A 19,559-nucleotide genomic window follows, 5' to 3' on the forward strand; every position below is an offset into this window, starting at 1 on the left:
TCATCATCATTAGATATGTACAAGTACAAAAAAAAATTTGAAATATCTCATTAAGTCTCGAAAAAAAAACATTTATTAGTGAATAAAAATCATAATAAGCGTTAAGATTCTTCCTTTTTGGATATCATGTATTTTTTTTTTACCGAAATCAATTATATTTGAGTCCATAAAATTATTATTCTCTATGTATTTAACACATAACTTAAATTCACATTGATTCTCACATTTGATAATAAAATTCTTCTGTTAAATTGTTAATATAAATATAATACATTTTCACACTGATATAGAATGATAAACTTTACCGATATTAAATGTAATGATTATTATATTAACAGAAATGTCTATAATTATATAATTAGTTTAAACATGTAATATTTTTTTATTGAAAATCTAACTATTATTAAAATATGATTGTCATAAAAAAAATTATGTAAAAAAATATGTGAAATTAGTAAATTTAAAAATAAAATTATTTTAATAATTATAAGTTAAAATGTTAAATTAATTATTAAAATTTATATAATTAGAGCTTATAATTGTAAAAGTAAAAACCATGTTAGACAATAAAATTTTATTGGTTTGTCATTTGCATAACACACTCAACTCAGTCTCACATAGACTAAAGATATAACTTAAATAAAAATTATAAAACTTGAGAATGAACACTTATCATTATAAAATAATCTCAAGTTTTATATCATGTTTAAAAATATTATATAAAATACTATCCATTAAATCAATAAAATTTATTATTAATAAAAAATAGATAAACAGTTATATCTTTTAAAAGAATACAAAACACTAAATTGGTTAAAATAATTTAAAATACAAATAAAGTTCATTTTCGAAATATATATTAAAATTAATTTATAACATTCGAATCCATCATAAATTACTTTTAAATTAAATCGAAATCGAAATATAGACAGAATAATGATGATCTGTACTAAGACATAGTACATTTAGGATTATACAGAATCTTTAAATAAGGTGGCCTACTTTCAACCACCGTGCATTGTTATCACCCACATGATCATATATGGTCATCGCCTACCTATCCAATGCAACTCCGTTGTACCAAAGGGAGCCTCTATTTTTCAGCCATTTAGATTGCTTGGATTGGGAGCTTTCCGTTCTCTTAACTTTGTCTTGTATTGATGGCAAAATATGAAAATATAAGAAAATGAAATAATTATTTAGATATTTAAAAAATTAAACGGATAAAATTTTCATTTAACTACAATCATTATTCTTCAGTTATATATCATTTAAGTAAAACTTATCATAAAGTATCCAAATAAATCGAATTATTCGTGTTTTGTGACAAATATCCAAAGTTATCATAAAAATAAATAAACTTAAAGACGATTCATACTAAAAATAAAGGGACAATTTTACTTTCCCAGTAAAGTGTTATACAAAGTCACATTTCAAGCAACCATCATACAAAACAAAAACACCACTGTATGTTCAGAGGAAATATTTGTCACAAGAACGAATATGCTGCTTGCCATCTGCATAACCGGTACCGTTGCATGTCGTTTCCCCCCTTTTATTTTTATTTTCTTTGTTCCCAGGGGCCTGAAGAACATTAATTTACCACGTTTAGGGATTGTGTGGCGAGTTTTTAATTTAGTAGCTTATAAGTCAATTTCATTAGTTTATAAATCGGTTTCACTAAAATAACTTTAGTTAGTACATAAATTTATTTTAATTGCAGTAAATTTTTTTTAATGATTTTCCATTTATTTTTATAAGCTATTTTAACTAATATAAAAAAGTCTAATACAATTAATAGACACGTGAATTTTTTTAAACATGTGTTTGCCAGAAATACAGTAGAAGAGTGCTAGTACATAATACGCGATACCAGACTAGAAGAGTACAAGAGAATACAGTAGGTAGTTTTGTTGTTAAGCAGAAGGGCGTATAAACCCAAACAACATACGGACAGGTGCAAGAATTTTTTGATTGAATCTGACGTGAATGAAGTTTTGTGAAAACAGATATGACTTTATGGAGTAAATCTCAAAGGAGTCCAAATGATTGATGCAGCTCACCACCTCTTTTCGTGGTACTGAACCTTTTAAGTCTCTTTCATTGCCCACACACACAACACTATTGCCACCGCTCATTCCACAACCCATATATTAATTTAATTAAGAAAAATATCATACACATTTGATATCAAAAGAAAAATATTTGATACGCCAACACATAATATTGTTTTTATCTTATAGAAATCATTTAAATTAATGTTGATTTTTTTTTATTTAGAAAAAAATGTTTCAAATTAATAAAAACTTATTTAGTGGATCTTGAAATAAGCCCTTCTGAGTAAAGAAAGGGCATAGCAATTTCTTTTATAGGGGTAGAATTTTTTTTGGGGTTTTGAATTTTTTTTGGGTTTCATGATATTATATAAAATGTAAATTTTTTTTTTACTCTAATAATAAATCTTACTTCAAGTTCTTGAGACATTTTTTATAAGTCCCACAATGGGTCCCCTTAAATATATTTTATAAATTAGTAAGGAAAAAAACATTAAAAAATTATTTTTTTTATAAAAAAAATACTTCTGGTTTAGAATTCAACTACTATGTTAGAGAACTTGAGAGTATGATCAGGGATTCTTGAGCCCAAGAACTTCTAATAAAGATACTCTAAAGATATTAAATAAGAAGTTTAAAATAAAAAATAAAATATTTTTATTGAAAGATAAAAAATTATATTATTCATTATTTAAAATAATTTTTATTGAAAGATGATAAATAATTTTCTTTTTTAGTTATTTAATCCCGGTTAGCAACACCCATTAATTAATTAACCTCAAAGCAAAACACTTAAGTTTTTACTACTACTAACATTTATTAAAAATAAAATATATGTAAATTAGTAGTAAATTATTTATGGAAAAAGTCGTAAAAAAAATACCGCAGTTCTGTAAATAGGGGCGTTTCTACAGGCATGGCCCCACAGGTTTTGTGTCTGTTGTTTGAATAGAATTTTTATGGAAAATAGTTTTTGAACAAGTCCAGGGCAGTTACGTAATATCACGAAAAATGGTGTGTTCTGTTCATGATGGACTTGCACGCATGACACTCCCTTTTTAAGGTTAGCTTTAGAAAGGAGTTTTGCTCAAGTTGCTTTGCTTGCTTCTGTGATCTGTTGGTGTGTTGCTTCCAGCGACAAACTCAGTGAGAGGGAGGAACAGAGAGACAGAGGGAAAGAGAAAAAAAAAGAAAAACAAGGGAACCTTTCTCTCTCTTCTTAGAATTTGTCTCCCATTTCTTTCTCTCTCCCTGTGATACAGCCAGCAACCGCACCCTTTCTTTCTCGCCATCATGTTCTCCTCAACCAGATGCGCTTTCCTGGTAATTTTAACTCGGATTTCCACCATTTCCTCTTCTTCTCTTTTTTTTTTTTTTGTTTACGATTTATTATTACGACAACAATCTAGTTTCTGTAAAAATTCGCTAAATTTCTGGGATGTTTGTTCAGCTGACAAAAAAATATGATTTTTCTTCCGAATTTCGTGAGATTGGCTGATTTGTTGATCTGGGTGCTGATAAATTCTCTTCCTTTTCCCCCTTTTGTGATTTTTTTTTTGGCTCAGAGCAACTCAGGTTTAGGTGGGTGCAGCAGCTTGTGTGATGCGCAGAGAAAGCGTTCAACTCGTTTCAGGGTGGTGAGTATGACCCCAAGCAGCAGCAGGTCCGGTGATAGAAACGGCAGCGTTGTGATGGAGACGCCGTTGAAAGAATTGAAAAAGGAATCCACGGTGGCTGACGTGGACAACAATCCCATCTCCGCCGGTGGCCCTCAAGATGTTTACGGCGAGGATAGGGCTACGGAGGATCACTTTGTTACCCCTTGGAGTGTTTCTGTTGCCAGGTGACACTCTTGATTTTTGATTTTGGTGATTGTTTTCTTATGTTTTTCAGCCTTCGTTTTCTTTGATTTTTAGATTCAAATTGGATGTGTGTTTGTGTCAGTCCTTGGATTGGGGGTACTTGAGAATTGATCGAACAAGTTTTGGTGATTTGTTATGGATGAAGCATAATTATTTTTTATGTCACATGAGAGAGATCTCAAATGGGTGCGGCTTGGTTAATTTATGTGGTAAAAATATTTGGTTCCGTTTCAGCTTTATATCCTTGGAATGCTGTTTAGTTTGCGTGATTTATGCATCTTTGTGTATCTTGCAGCTATTTGTTCATTTATTGTCTTCTGATTTGATTATAAACAAGCAAATTATACTGATGCAGCCTTGTTTATTTTTTTGACAGATTGAATCACTTATTATGTGATTAATTACTATAAATATCACGAGTTCTGAATATAATATGTCCATCTTTCTAAATTTGTTACACCGGTGGCATATAGACTTTCGGAATCCAGTCATATCTCTCTCTTTAAAATATATATATATATATATATATATATATATATATATATATATATATATATATATATATATATATTTTGGGGGTTGCATGGAAATTTGTCGTTAATCATCATTCCCTTCGCCTTTCCCTTCTGAACCATTGTGTTGTGTTTGTTTGTTGCTGTTGTGTTGGTTGAATGCGATGCCCTTGACGGTGCAATTCTATTTTTTAAATGGAGAAAGAGAAAAAGACGATACTTTTAATGTTATACACTGTTGCGAGATCCCCACTATTATGCGTATTCTTACTTCTTAGTTGCTTCTTGCTTTTTAGTGGTTATACACTGTTGCGAGATCCCCACTTCAACAAAGGGTTGGCCTTCACTGAAAATGAGAGGGATGCCCACTACTTGCGTGGTCTTCTTCCCCCATCAGTTATTCCTCAAGAAACTCAGGTTAATTATCTGACTAGAAAGTTTTCTGAGTACTTCAATTTTTATTATTTTCCAAAGCTATTAGATTGTGCGTGTGCTTACACACTTCATTGGGCAGGTGAAGAAAATGATCCAGCACGTACGCCAGTATCAAGTTCCATTGCAGAAGTATATGGCAATGATGGATCTTCAGGTGTGGCCTTTTGTACAATTATTTTTTAAGAAAATATTAAATAATGCAGTTTTGGTCTGCCGCTTTTTGAACTTCATTTACTATTTGTCCAGAACTATATTTTATCTAACAGCTGTAGAATGAAATGTAAAAAAAATTGCACGGAGATGATGACTCTACACTTTTTTGCATCCATATCTGAAGGATTTTCTGTTCCGCCTTCTGTTTTTTGCACATACACTTTATGCATAGTGCCAAAATTCTTGTGGTCTTTGGTTTCTGCTCTTGACTTTATTTATCATTTTGATTTGATATTCATCTTTAATGTAAAATATCTTGATGGAAGTTTCTTCACATGGTTTGATCAGTACATTATAGAATTGGACTGATGCTTTCACTTTATTATGTTATGTGCTGCAGGAGAGAAACGAACGGTTATTTTACAAACTTCTTATTGATCATGTTGAAGAGTTACTTCCAGTTGTATATACTCCAACTGTTGGTGAAGCTTGCCAGAAATATGGGAGCATCTTTATGCGTCCTCAGGGTCTTTATATAAGTTTGAAAGAGAAGTGAGTTTGGCTTTGATTTCTCTTTTATCCTCCTGGAATGCTTTGTTGGCGATCACTGTTTGTATTGATTTTTTATTGTTCCTTTGTCTTTTGGGTGGGACTTAAACTTAAAGGGGGAAGATCCGTGAAGTGCTAAGGAATTGGCCTGAGAAGAACATTCAAGTCATAGTTGTAACTGATGGAGAACGGATCCTGGGTCTTGGGGATCTTGGTTGTCAGGTAATATATATTGTACTTGTTGACATTTATTATTTATGATAGTTATATTGAATCACAAGATCTGATGTTGTAATCTCTTATTTGGTAACCTTTGTTGTATTCTCAGGGGATGGGAATACCAGTGGGAAAACTTTCTTTATATACAGCACTTGGAGGAGTGCGCCCTTCAGCTGTAAGTATATTTGGCCTACGCCGTTAACCCATATTATGCCTGTTATAAACTTGCAATGATTTGTTACTTTGTTTTAAGATGTTACTGAAAGTTTACTTGCAGATGTTAAGTATTGGTTGTGCATAATGTAACTTCCATTTCTTATTACCTATTTTCAGTGTTTGCCTATTACCATTGATGTGGGTACAAACAATGAGAAGCTGCTGAATGATGAATTATACATTGGGCTAAAGCAAAGACGAGCAACTGGGCAGGTTCATGATTTGCTTTCCTTGCTGAACTGTGTGGAATTAATTATTTTTTATTTCAGCCATACTGATTTCCTAATTCCTAATATTCTATAGTGTTTACTTTATTCGAACTTCTCTGATTCCAGGAATATGCTGAACTTATGCACGAATTTATGACAGCAGTCAAGCAAACTTATGGGGAAAAAGTTCTAATTCAGGTATTAAGCAGTGTTAAGGAAAAACTATATTTCTTTGCTTATTGGATTGCAGTCTTTGCTAATTTCACTTTCCTGTTTTCTACATCTGTTATGCTGTGTATTTAGTTTGAAGACTTTGCAAACCACAATGCTTTTGATCTGCTTGAGAAATATAGATCTACACATCTGGTCTTTAATGATGATATTCAGGTAAGAAATTGCTGTCTTCAATAACAAATTCAGGTACTTTTTTATCTATACTTATAGTAACTAGCCCTAATATGGTATCTACCTTTGTTACAGGGAACAGCATCCGTGGTTCTTGCTGGACTTGTTGCAGCTCTGAAGTTGGTTGGGGGTAACTTAGCTGATCACAGATTCTTATTCCTTGGTGCTGGAGAGGTGAGTCTATATAATTCCGGGATCATGTGTTGTTTGTTGTTGGTCTTAGAGAAAGAAGATGCTGTTTTTATCCTTCTGGCTTAATTGTATTGTCTGGCGGTTGCAGGCTGGCACTGGCATAGCAGAACTCATAGCACTTGAAACATCAAAACAGGTTGTTAGCTACTTCTGGTGCTGTTTTTTTTTTTTCGTTATTTTTTCTTTTTCAGTGGAGAATGTTGTGATGCGGACAATGCATGAATATTTTAGTTATTGAGAAACTGAATTTGTTGATGCAGACAAATGCTCCACTGGAGGAAGTGCGCAAGAATATTTGGTTGGTGGACTCAAAGGTTTGTGTAAAACCCAATTTAGCTCCACCTGTATGTATATATGAAGCCAATTCTCATCTTCCATCTGATTAATTTGTTATTCCTTCTTTTACAGGGATTGATTGTCAGTTCCCGCAAAGATTCGCTCCAACATTTTAAGAAGCCCTGGGCTCATGAGCATGAACCTGTTAGAAATCTTGTAGATGCTGTTAATGTATGATTTCTTATCTTTCTGTTCATTACACCACACATACACAGCAGAAGTTTACAATGTTCTTACATGGTCAATGTTATCTTCTCAGAAAATTAAGCCAACAGTGTTGATTGGAACATCGGGACAAGGAAGAACATTTACTAAAGAGGTGATTGAGGCAATGGCTTCTATTAACGAGGTACTATTTCAACCTATTTTATCTACCACTACCATGGATTTCATGTTAACGTAGTAGGCTAAGCAATTTATTAATATGACAATGCTTGCAGAGACCTATTATTCTTTCTCTTTCCAACCCTACGTCACAGTCAGAATGCACTGCTGAAGAAGCTTACAAGTGGAGCCAGGTTAATGCACGCAACTTTTATTTTTGCATTAGAATATAAGCTTTCAATATTGTACGGCTACAGAGTCAATTTTTGTTTATTCGTATATGTGTTTGTGATTGACCATACTAAATGTTTAACTTTGTTCCCTTATTCTTGTGTATCACCATCAGGGACGTGCCATTTTTGCAAGTGGGAGCCCATTTCCTCCCGTTGAGTATGAGGGGAAAGTGTTTGTGCCTGGCCAGGTCTATAATATAAGCCCTTGAGATTTTAACTAAACATTAAAAAAATTACCTCAGCAATAAGGTCTAATTTGGACATTTTGCTTGTTTGTTCATCAGGCCAATAATGCATACATATTTCCTGGATTTGGTCTTGGTTTAATAATGTCTGGGACCATTCGAGTGCATGATGACCTGCTTCTGGCTGCCTGTAAGTACTCATGACACTTGTGAAGATTAATTTTAAATCTATGCTTGGGATAGGTGAAAGTGGGATGATGGTAGGAATGAAATATACATTTTATTATAATCATTTGAAATTTAATACAATGTCATATTATTTCGTGATGGAACAGCTGAGGCTTTGGCTGCACAAGTGAGCCAAGAGAACTTTGATAAGGGACTCATATACCCACCATTCACCAACATAAGAAAGATTTCAGCACACATAGCTGCCAATGTTGCTGCTAAGGCTTATGAGCTTGGTAAGCTATTAAGTTTAATTACCTTTTTTAGCTATTGGAGGTTCTATGGTTGCACTTTTTTTTATTTTATTTTATGTTAAGTTTTTTAAAATTTTGAAAAAAAATGTTATGACTTATAAAACTGAGTTTGTGTTTTTGTGTCAGGCTTGGCCACTCGCCTTCCTCAACCTAAAGATTTGGTGAAGTTTGCAGAGAGCTGTATGTATACCCCATCCTACCGAAGCTACCGGTGAAGCGATAATAAATAGCCTATTTTTCTTTTTCCTTTTCGTTTTATCATTTTATTGTCAATTATTTAATTTTTTTACCTTCTTTATGTTGCTGTTCTGTTCTTGTAAGTTATTTGTTGGGTTAGTAGGTTAGGACGGTGGTAGTTGGACTAAAAAGGTAGCTTGAAAATTTGTGTTCTGCTATAAATGTTATGTGACAGTAATCTAAATTAGAAAAGGAAGCATTTCTAAAGTCCGCATAGTATATAAAATTCTTGAAAAGTTGTTGAATGATCTATCTTTTTCTCGACACCTCAACCGTCTACTGTAGATATCTTATTAACACCTTTCTTTGTTGTAATAATAAAAAAGAAAATCTAATTAACACCTTATTTCTATCTCTCTCTTGTCATCCGCCACATTTATCGTTTCTTTATGTTCTATTTTTTTCCTTTTACCAAATGGGATATTTTTCCCTTTCTGGATTGGAGATGGGCGTGTTTAAAGAGCAATTGCATAAAACAAGTATTAACTAAATCAAACGTTTTGAAGAAAACAAGAGTGTACTAACAACCTAGTTGCCAACTACTACTCATCCCATTCCATGATGGAACAGTATTTTGCTTGACAAAAATGATTTTCGACGCAGTATGCTCATAGCGAGATGGAACAATTATCAAACTTGTCCTTCACCCTCACTAGTGTGCAAAGTCATGCCAGTTTCATATGGATGGGGAGGGTTTTTTTTTTTTTTTTTCATTAGAAAACACTTTTTTTGTCATAAAAAAGAAAGAACTGTTGAAACATATTTCTTTGTAGGGACATGCTAGGTGCACCCAGCAACATTGTTGGTGCACCCAACAATTAGGTAAATGGGCAAAATTGCTCGTGTTAAAAAAAATAATTTCTTCTTTTGGAAGAAGGTTCTTTTCGAACGCTACCGAAAGAAGGTTTTTCCGGTAGCTTTCCGGAAGAACAATTTGTGTTCTTCCGGTAGAACAATTTGTTCATCCGAAAGAACCTTCTTCCAGATGAACAATTTGTTCTACCGGAAGAACCTTCTTCTGGAGAAGCTACCGGAAGAAGTTCTTCCGGTAGCCTCTACCCCCCCCCCGGTTTTTCCGGTAGAACAAATTGTTCATCCAAAAAAATCTTCTTCCAGAAAAGTTACCAGAAGAATTTTTTTCGGTAGCTTCTCTAGAAGAAGGTTCTTCCGGTAGAACAAATTCTTCCGATAGAATAAATTGTTCTACCAAAAAAACCTTCTTCCGGAAGAAGGAATTATTTTTTTTAAATTAGTTTTATTTTCAAACTTTGACACAAGGCAATTTTGCCCATTTACCTAATTGTTGGGTGCACCAGCAATGTTGCTGGGTGCACCTAGCATGTCCCTTCTTTGTAAATGGTTTCTGAAGTTGGGCCACCTTAAGTTCTTTCTCCTTTACAAAAGTCTGGTCATATCATAATTATTTTGGCCCAAACAATAATGGAAGACAAGCTGAAGTTTAGTTTTTTTTCTTCTTATGTAACTCTTTTATTTATACTTTTATTATTATTATTAGGTGAGGTTTATGTGAGATCTATCAAATCATGTGACTTAACTCTCTAAATAGATTCACTTGAGATTCATTTAATAAAAAATGATATATTTATTAACATTTAATATTTCTCCTAAATTTAAAGTTAGACGTTTCTAGTTTGTAGAAATGTTATTCCAAAAAAAAAAGGTTGGTAGGAATGTTTTATATTCGAATTCGAATTGTTTTTAATTTTTTTACTAACAATTAAAATTTATTATATTGTTTTTACTTTGTTTTATAAATATTTATAATGCTTTAAAAAATTTGATGTGTTTGTTTCGACTTGTGTTTTTTAATTAAAAATGAAAAGTTTCAGTATTACACTTGTTTGTATTTTTTTTTCTTTTAAAATTTAAAATGTTTGTAAATAAAATGATAAAAATAGAAAACATTTTTATATTTGTATATCTTTAAAAAAAATATGGTGAGAATTTTATAATTATTAATAAAAAAAAATCCAGGGACAAAAGCTGATTGATTTTTTTTTATTCTGGTGATGAGATAATGAGATTGGGATAAGCAAAGTAGAAAATGGGTTGGTTTCACATTGTCATGGTTTCGGCGCGTTGATTGGGTCCTAAGGAGTCTCTTCCACAGGAAAGGCGTTGGTAAATGGTAATACTATATTATCATGTGGATAGAGCTCTAATTATTATTATTATTAATTTGACCTTTCTCGGGGAAACAAAATTTTGTCTTACCTATGCATTGCAGATGCCATTCTAGATTTGCTTTAGCTTGATATAGACATTATTTGTCATCTGAAAAATACGGAATTAATCCACTCCTCAATTCATTTCTCTCCTATTTTTCTATCCAACGAGAGACACTTATCTTGCAATATATATAATCGCAGTTTCTGTCTCCTTCTACTCCATACTCCATTATATATAGTCATACATGAAATTATCCGAACCCACTATCCAACTTTAAAGAGGGAGAATATATCAAGAACGAGATAAATATGTAGAGTAGCTACTTAAAAACCAATCTTTATTATGTTTGATAGATTACAAGAAAAGAAACAGGAGATGCCCAGATGGGTAATATAAATACATACAAAACTTAAGATTTTTTTGTCCCCTCCAAGACTTGTATATAAGAATAAGACTATAAACCTTTGTCCTCACCAACGAATACGTAGATAAATTGCTGCAGAGTTATTTCAATTTAATTAGTGATTTTAAATTTGAGATTTAAGTATGTTATTGTTTGAAATATTCAAAATATAAGCTTTATGGTTCATAATGATCCTATTCTTGTAAAGGATACACGTGATTTGTTATTAAAAAAAAAAGACTAAAATAATTAATAAGACTATCCTCATGATGTATTTGAAGTTTATGATAAGAAATTAACATTACATATATCCAACCAGATGAATAAATAGGAAATTTATTAACATGCATTCACTTAATTTTTAGAAGATGTATTTTGGCAAGTGACAATTTCAAGTTTTTTTAGCATATACACAAGATGTAACTTGTTAAAATACTTTTTATATAAAAAAAAAAAAACAAGTTGGTGTAGTTTAGTAAATGCGTGAGATTTATTAACACATATCCCGAAGGGATATTTTCTTAACCTATAACTTCAATTTCCATAAAATAAATCTTAGATGTAGCTTGTTAAAACATTCCCTTTCACAAATAAGTAGATATGCATTAGCAAATTCTGATACAGATAATGTAAGAATCGATTCATACCATTTTTGCGAAGAAAACCCCCTCTGCAAATTATGGTTTAAAAAGAAAAGAAAATGAAGGAAAATAACTTCATAACAAAAGAAATGATGGTAAGTATAAAGAAATAAATAAGAAGATAAATTTTAAGAAACTAAATTTATAAAAATTATTTAGAATTTAATTAAAATATATCAACAATATAAGTTTTTTTATTTACCATCTAATTATAAAATATCATGTATAATAAATTTATTAACTTTTATAATAATTAAAAATTATTTTTGTTATTACATAAAAATTAAAATCAAATACTTGTTACTAGCTATTTGTAAAATAAACATTATTTTAGGAGTATTTTTAATCTGTACTTGTGAAATTAGGTGATAACGTAGAACTAAAAGAAAGTGTAATCTTTTATGAACTAATACTTAGTACAGTAGAAAGACTGAAAATTAAATAAAATAAAAATGTAAGGATTATTACCTAAATTTGTAAAATTATAAAGATAGAAAGTAAACTTTCAAAGCATACAAAATAAAATTAAAATCAAAGTAAATTAGAAGGAGAAGAAACATTTAACAAAAGAAAAGAACTTTTATTCAACCATATCCAAACCCATATAAGGTTGTGAAAGAAAAAAAATCATATCAAGCCAAAATCACACGATAATGATATGTTAGAAATGTCACAGAAAATTGAGAAAACAGCCAGGCAAGTAAATAGGAACAAAAAGTTATGATCACTCCAATAGCTTGCCGGGTAAATTAGTCAAAGCTTTGAACGCGTGTTTTTTGTTCCATTCAGGAACTTTGCTAAGCTTGGGTTAATTTTTTGCAATGTTCCAGCAATTTGTTGCGTTACAGAAGTTGTACTTGAATTGAACCAATATTTGGGTTTGGGGTCAACCCCCCCTCACTTTCTCCATTCTTTCTTGGAAGCCCAATTCTATACTATTCTTCACTCTAGCTAACGTCTTACCAAACAATACAACACATACATACATTGCATTTAAGACCAAATATTTAGGTATGTTTGATAGAGAGGGATAAAAATGATTGAAAGTGAACAATGAAAAGGTGTAAAGTTAAATGATTTGATAGAGATGAAAGAAAGCATAAAAGGAATAAAAAAAATTGAATTAAAGTAATTTGATAAATAAAGAAAAGAAAAAAGAATGAACAAAGAGAGATAATTCAATATGCATAATAAGTTATATTGGTTTTGAAATTGTGAGAGACTCAATTTTTCTCTCTTATCTCTCTCATGTTATTCTTTTTTCTATGATTATAAGATATTATTTCATTTTCTCTCAACTTTCACATCCTTTAGTCTTATATTGAAATGAAAATTTTATCCCATGAGTCCCACATCTTTTTCGAAAATTGCAACTGCAATCTACCCCCATCAAACACTATTTCTCACAACTTTCATTTCAGATGAATTCAAATCAATTGCACTCAAAATTCATTCCCTTAAATCAAACATTTCCTTTATTATTGAGACTTGAAAAGTGATATCAATACATTTTCAATCACACTTTTTTAGACTTATTTTTATTAAAATTTCGGGTGTGTTTATAGTTTTTATCTACTGTATGTGTTTTCATAATTTATTTGTTTAATCTTAACTTAAATATGTTTTTGAAACATGTGATATATTCTTTTTTTAGTTTACCATCTAAAAAATATTTTTTATTTTTATTTTACTACTTGATATTTTTAAACCTTTATTTTAGTATATGTTATTAGTTTAAATTTATTAAGTGATAATGTGATACTACGTAAACTTATCATTTAATCGATGGTGTGATATTCTGTTAGTTTATTACGTTATCACTTATTGGATCAAGATTAACACTAGGTATTAAAAGTATAATTTTAAAAATTTCATCTAATAAAAAAATTAAGTAGTAAATTGAAATTGTATATATATTACATGTATGAATAAATATTCAATTTTTAATTGTGAAATTTGATGCAAGTGGATGGGGATGCTGATTGTCACAGGAAAAGAAAATGAATACGAGAAAAATGGCACAAACGCAAAGATGAAATTCAGTTGGATTTTAAAATTATGTTGTATTTCTACTTTTTGCATGTTATAATTTCTTAAAAACTTGTCAAAATAGGGAAAATTTCGACGGAAACCACCAAGTACTACTGTGTTCATTTTCAACCTTGACTGTTCAGAGACGGATTCAAGGAAATGATTTGAACTTCATTGTATTTTTTTGGGTTGGGCAAACACAAACAAAAATTGTTATAATGATTTTCATATATATATATATATATATATATGGATGTTAAAAGTTTGTCTTTGGGGTATCTAACCGGTGGTTTTTCAATAATTAAAAAACTTGCTTTTCTGTTTATGAATTTAAAATTTCTTATTTTGATTAATTGATTACATTTAATAACTTTTTGTTTGATATATATGAACAAATTTTATATTACCATGTAAATTTAAATCAAAATTTTATTTTGAAAATATAAAAGATTCATGCTATTAAATAAATATGTATGGCAGAAATGTAAAATGTAAAATATACGTGTTACATGCCTAATATACCTTGGTATAGTTTTCTACCATGATTTCACGGTTTTTTTACTATTTTTTTACGGAATGATTCCACTAAGTCACAGTTGGAAACACATTTGTAAGAGATTGCATTAATAATTTCATGTATCAGCTAAGCATCAAAATTAATTTTCTTTTCCCTTTTACACTCCAACCAAGCCAACATTGATTTAAAGACTGGAGACATAATGATTACTTTAACAAGTCTATGCTTATTTACATGCGGGGACGAGCACTTGAGACTAAAGGATACAAGTAATAATATAATGAAGACAATGATCAAACTTTCATATAATTAATCATGCCAAACATTATTATTTATTTTCAAATACTCCTTAATTACGTAAAAGTTAATTTAAAAATAAAAAATAAATATTTTTAATATTATTCTCATTTTTAATATCTCATTTAATGATTTTATAATTGTATTTTAACTTTTAATAAACATATTTTTTTTATTAAACATGGTTATTTTATTATTTTCATTTGTACAAGTCATATTTTTAATAAATATATTTGATTTTAAAAAATAATACGAGACGGATGAAGTATTTAAAATCTATTAATTTGTATGATAAATTAAGCCAATCTCAGATATTCTTGGAAGTTACTACTCCAGATAACCTATTTTATATGAAGCGTGGATTGAAAAGATATAAGATATGCTCTAATATTAATATCCTGAAGGTCATATGAACATGTAATAATATATCAATATTAGACTACTAAAGTCTGAAACGTTTCCTAATCTTTACTCTTTAGCTCTCTGCTGGCGTTTGGTAATTGTAAAATTTTTCACGTGTCCGTACAAATCATATCGGATCTTTATGTTGGTGGATAATATTGTTTACTTATGACTAATTTTTTTTTCAAGAAAAATATTTGGATCATGAGCAATCTATGGCTACCACTCCTAAGTTTTGTCGAGTGAATGAATCTGACCTATATGTTGAAGGACAAGCCTAGTTTAGATATTTTAAGTTTAACAAACCTTGAATTTTGAAAGTTAATAATTATGTGGAACTTTAATTATTAGCAAAAGCAACCTTTTCTATTAAAAAAATAAAAATACTACCATGCCGTTTTATTTTAGTTTAAGTGGAAACTGTCAGCCAACGACAGGATAATAAGAAATAATTTAATTTAAGAAAATGTATTTTTAATTTCTTTATTTCATTTATTATTTTAAAATAACAATAATAATAATGATAATAATAAATTTTTAAAATTTTCCTGTTTCTTATACATACTTTTAAAAACAAACAAGTGAAAATATGACGATATTTATAATTAAATGAGAAAGTAGAAAATAAAAATAAAAAACATTTTCTTTAATAAATGAACCTTTTGCTATATCTAATTTAGAGAAAAGAATATATGTTTAGTTTAGACGAAAGAGTAGGAGACAAAAAATAAATAAATTTTGCAATGAAGAAAAATAGAAAGAAAATAAATTTTGAGTTTTTATTTCTAAAAATGAACTTTCTTTTTATTAAAAATACGTTGTTATTTGTGCTTTCTTTCTTCTCATTTAAACAAATCTAAACATATATTAAGGTTTTACTGTTAAAATGGCTTAAAATATGTAGTTGAGATAGGATGAAAGAGCATATAGTGGCCTGGGGCCTCCCCACAAACAAAAAGAAAAAAAAAATATTAAAAGAGATAAGATGAAAGATTTGTTGTTATCCATTTTGTTTAGTAGCTTTAAAAAAATCCTAAAATTTTAGCAAAGATTTTGTCCTTAGATCTATAAAGTATAAGCAAAGTTTTTTTTATGGTACTATATAGATTATACTCATTACAAACTAAATAATATATATTTGAATTCATTCAACATTTTGTTTAAATTTTTACCCTTACCAAATCTATATGTTACAATGCGATGATAATTCTCGACCCAATAGCACCTAATAGTTTAGTTATTTGATATTGTTATCAAATCAAACTAAGTTGAATTACAAATTATTTTTATGTTTAAAATTAATCGAGTAATTTTCATTTAAAAATTAAACTAAACTGAATCATTAACTATCCTAATCTTAATTTTTTGCTTTATTTTTTTATTTTTTGCAAAGGTTTTGTTTAATATTTTACTCACCTTTTTACATTTAACAATATATTATGACAAAATAATGGTATATATATATATATATATATATATATATATATATATATATATATATATATATATATAATCAATCTGTTTGAGTTAGCTGACATGAAATTGGGTCTCAAATTTAAATTTTTAGTTGTATAAATTCATTAAGTTAAATATTCAATGAAAAACTTAGTTGTTCATATTGATCTTATTTTACTTAAATATTACTATCTTTACCAAAGGATACATGTGCTTTATACCAACAAAATATACACAAATATTATACATCAATCTGGATATTCGGTATAATCTACAGATATTTATTAAAATAATTTTTATTTTACTCCCTTATTTTCTTTGTGTATTCAAGTAATTCAATAAGCGAATAATTACATTACTACTTAACTCACCCCATTAATAAACGAGTTGAGAAAAAAATCATTAATGTACACATAAACATCCATTAGACTATTTAAATTTAGTTTGTAACAAGTTTTACCTGCGCTATCGGTAGCATTTTCTTTTATCTCTACCTAAGTACAATATCTGTTAAGATTGTTTTTTTTTTCTTTTTTTGTTACAAGAATGTTAAGATTGTGAAAAGAGGAGGGCCATAATATATTCTCTAACAACTTCTCTTATGAAAGAATATTTTTTTATTAAAAATTACAAAATTATTTAATAAAATATGAGATTCATAATTTTTTGTGATTTTAAATAAATTTTAACCAAAGAAAACATATTTAAAAGTGTGTGTCTCACAGGAGATGTTTGATTGTGTAAAAAAAAAGAATTGAGAATAACTGTTTAAATTAAAATAAAATAAAAATATAAAACTCACTTTAATTTTAAAAAATTTATTTGAATAGGAATTTTTTCTCTTCAACCAAATCATCCTATGTTACTAATATATCTCTTATAGAAATAATAATTTTGTAAATTTGAATTATTTTATAGAAATAAATCGATTCAAATTCCTATCTAATCAGTAACCACAAAAAGGAAAATATTCCTTTTGGATTTGGTGAAGAAAAAAAAAAAAACCAGACTCGTAATGGCGTCGACCCCACGTAAAGTAGCTGGGGGCCACCATATATTCCACGTGTCTTATTACTAATCCGTAAATAAGGACATTCATTGGCCTTTTTCTAGAGTTCTAATTTGATCCAAACACCTCCAAATCACTTCACTACAATAAAAACATCACTCAGCAGTCTCCGCCCTTTTGTATTAAACTATTGAAATTAGATAAAATAAAATTGAATATACACAAAATAATTTGATCAGTTATTTTATTTAATTTTAACATATTGTTTTCATAAACATTTTTTTATACTAATAATTGTATTATTCAAATTTTTCTTTATCATATTAAGCTGGGTAATTTGTTTTTCAATAATATGTATTGTAAAGGATTAAATAATGATACTAAAATATTTCTATCGCTAGTCAAAACTAAACAATTAACATCTATTAATAATTAGTTAATCTTACCGATAAAGATTGTTTAAAAAACAATCTTATCCATATTTTTTATATTAATCCACCCATATCCATATATAGATAAAATGCCGGATACCATTTGACTGATGATTGAAAGAATGGAACTTCATAGTCTGATAATAATTATCTCTAGCGTTTCATTAAAACAAGCAATTTTGAAATAAGATAAACTATATAATAATTATTAATGGAGCATGCTACCGTGGACCATTAAGTTTGGTGATCTATTTTAGACCATATTTTATTCATCGTTGGATTTATTAGCATAGTATTCAATCTTGGAGTTTGGTTACCAGAAAAAGTTTTAACCAGTTTAAAATAATTTAAATTATTAAATTATATTATTTTTACATCGACGTATTTTACTCAAGTACCCTTTTGTTTTATTGACCATTTAATGTCGGAAAGTGGTCCCCGGCGGAAACAAAACAAAACAAATCAGAAACTTGAGCCACTGCAAGAAAGGAAAAAGAGAATATGTAGACTCAAAGGCTTCACGAGTATTGGTGTGAAAAGAAACTGTTTTTCTGCATAACCATGAACATTAATTGGGTTTAGCTGGAACATAGAACCATTCCACAATCCCAATCCTAATACGAAAAAGAGAACTTTATCCAAGTTAGCCTCTCGTCGTCATCGCAAGAATCTACGATTTCGACACAGGCCGAGGAGGATCAACAGTGGAAGCATGAATATGGACAATTCTTAGGGATCAAAAGGTCATTCCCACACTAAATTAAATATTACTCATACCACCTACTATATCCGGTTTACTTACATGGTCCACCAAAGCAATGTCCAAGTTAATAATAACATTTATAAAGTTGACAGGAGAGGATATACTAAAAAAAACCTGAAATAAAATACTTTATTAATTTATTTTTGTACGAATTAACAAAATAGTGTATATATACACCATAAATTTGTTTAAATTAGTTGTGGAAAATCAAATTTTTAATTAATAATTAATTATATAAAATAACTTATGTTTGGAGATGTTAAACAAAGACTTATTTAAGATCTTTTTTATTTTTCTTAAAATTATACAAATGAATAGTTTCTATAATAAAGAAAAAGTTGCAGATGTTTGTTATATACTATATGGTATTCATTATTGTTCTGTTCCAAATAAATGCGTCTTGAATAAGCAGACTCTTATTCTTAACCCTATGCATATCACATTGGCTGAAAAGCATGTTTTGGAGTTGTTAGTGCCATGAGGACAACACCGTCCAGTCATGCCATGCCAATTTGAACTCTTCAAGACCAATCACATCACATGCGGTCTACAAAATACAGTTACAACGTGAAATCAAGAAGAAAAAACATTTCATTTAATTAATTATGAAAAATGAGGCTAAATAATAGACAATCAATTAATAGTATATCTTTACATCTTTTTATTAAAAGAATTAATCTTTTCATATTTTAAAATTATTATTTTTTTATAATCAAGAACAATTGTAATCTAAAAGCGAATTTTTATGGACTTCTGAAAGAATCTTAAAACAAAATTTAAGATTTTCATTTTATTTTATAAACAAATGAATGAAGTG

The 19,559-nt window shown here is 29.2% G+C and overlaps 1 protein-coding gene across 1 annotated transcript; it reads left to right on the plus strand.

Moving 5' to 3' along the window:
* Positions 1–3,086: 3,086 nt before the first annotated feature.
* LOC100791514 (NADP-dependent malic enzyme) lies at positions 3,087–8,810 on the plus strand. Its single transcript, XM_003546509.5, has 20 exons — positions 3,087–3,377; positions 3,620–3,897; positions 4,725–4,845; positions 4,943–5,017; positions 5,417–5,568; positions 5,682–5,787; positions 5,894–5,959; positions 6,118–6,213; positions 6,336–6,407; positions 6,513–6,596; positions 6,690–6,788; positions 6,895–6,942; positions 7,067–7,120; positions 7,215–7,313; positions 7,402–7,491; positions 7,583–7,660; positions 7,813–7,887; positions 7,984–8,074; positions 8,220–8,348; positions 8,493–8,810. Exons 1-20 carry the CDS (start codon positions 3,348–3,350, stop codon positions 8,579–8,581), a joined length of 1,932 nt encoding a protein of 643 aa, XP_003546557.1. The 5' UTR covers positions 3,087–3,347; the 3' UTR covers positions 8,582–8,810.
* The last annotated feature ends 10,749 nt before the right edge of the window (positions 8,811–19,559 follow it).

The sequence above is a fragment of the Glycine max genome, chromosome 15 (genome assembly GCF_000004515.6).
Source record: "Glycine max cultivar Williams 82 chromosome 15, Glycine_max_v4.0, whole genome shotgun sequence".
Lineage (NCBI taxonomy): Eukaryota > Viridiplantae > Streptophyta > Magnoliopsida > Fabales > Fabaceae > Glycine > Glycine max.

Coding starts and splice junctions, on each gene's coding strand:
- LOC100791514 (XM_003546509.5), top strand. CDS start 3,348: ATGTTCTCCTCAACCAGATGCGCTTTCCTG. Junction 6,789..6,894: donor TATTCCTTGGTGCTGGAGAG/GTGAGTCTATAT, acceptor TGGCGGTTGCAG/GCTGGCACTGGCATAGCAGA. Junction 7,314..7,401: donor ATCTTGTAGATGCTGTTAAT/GTATGATTTCTT, acceptor TTATCTTCTCAG/AAAATTAAGCCAACAGTGTT.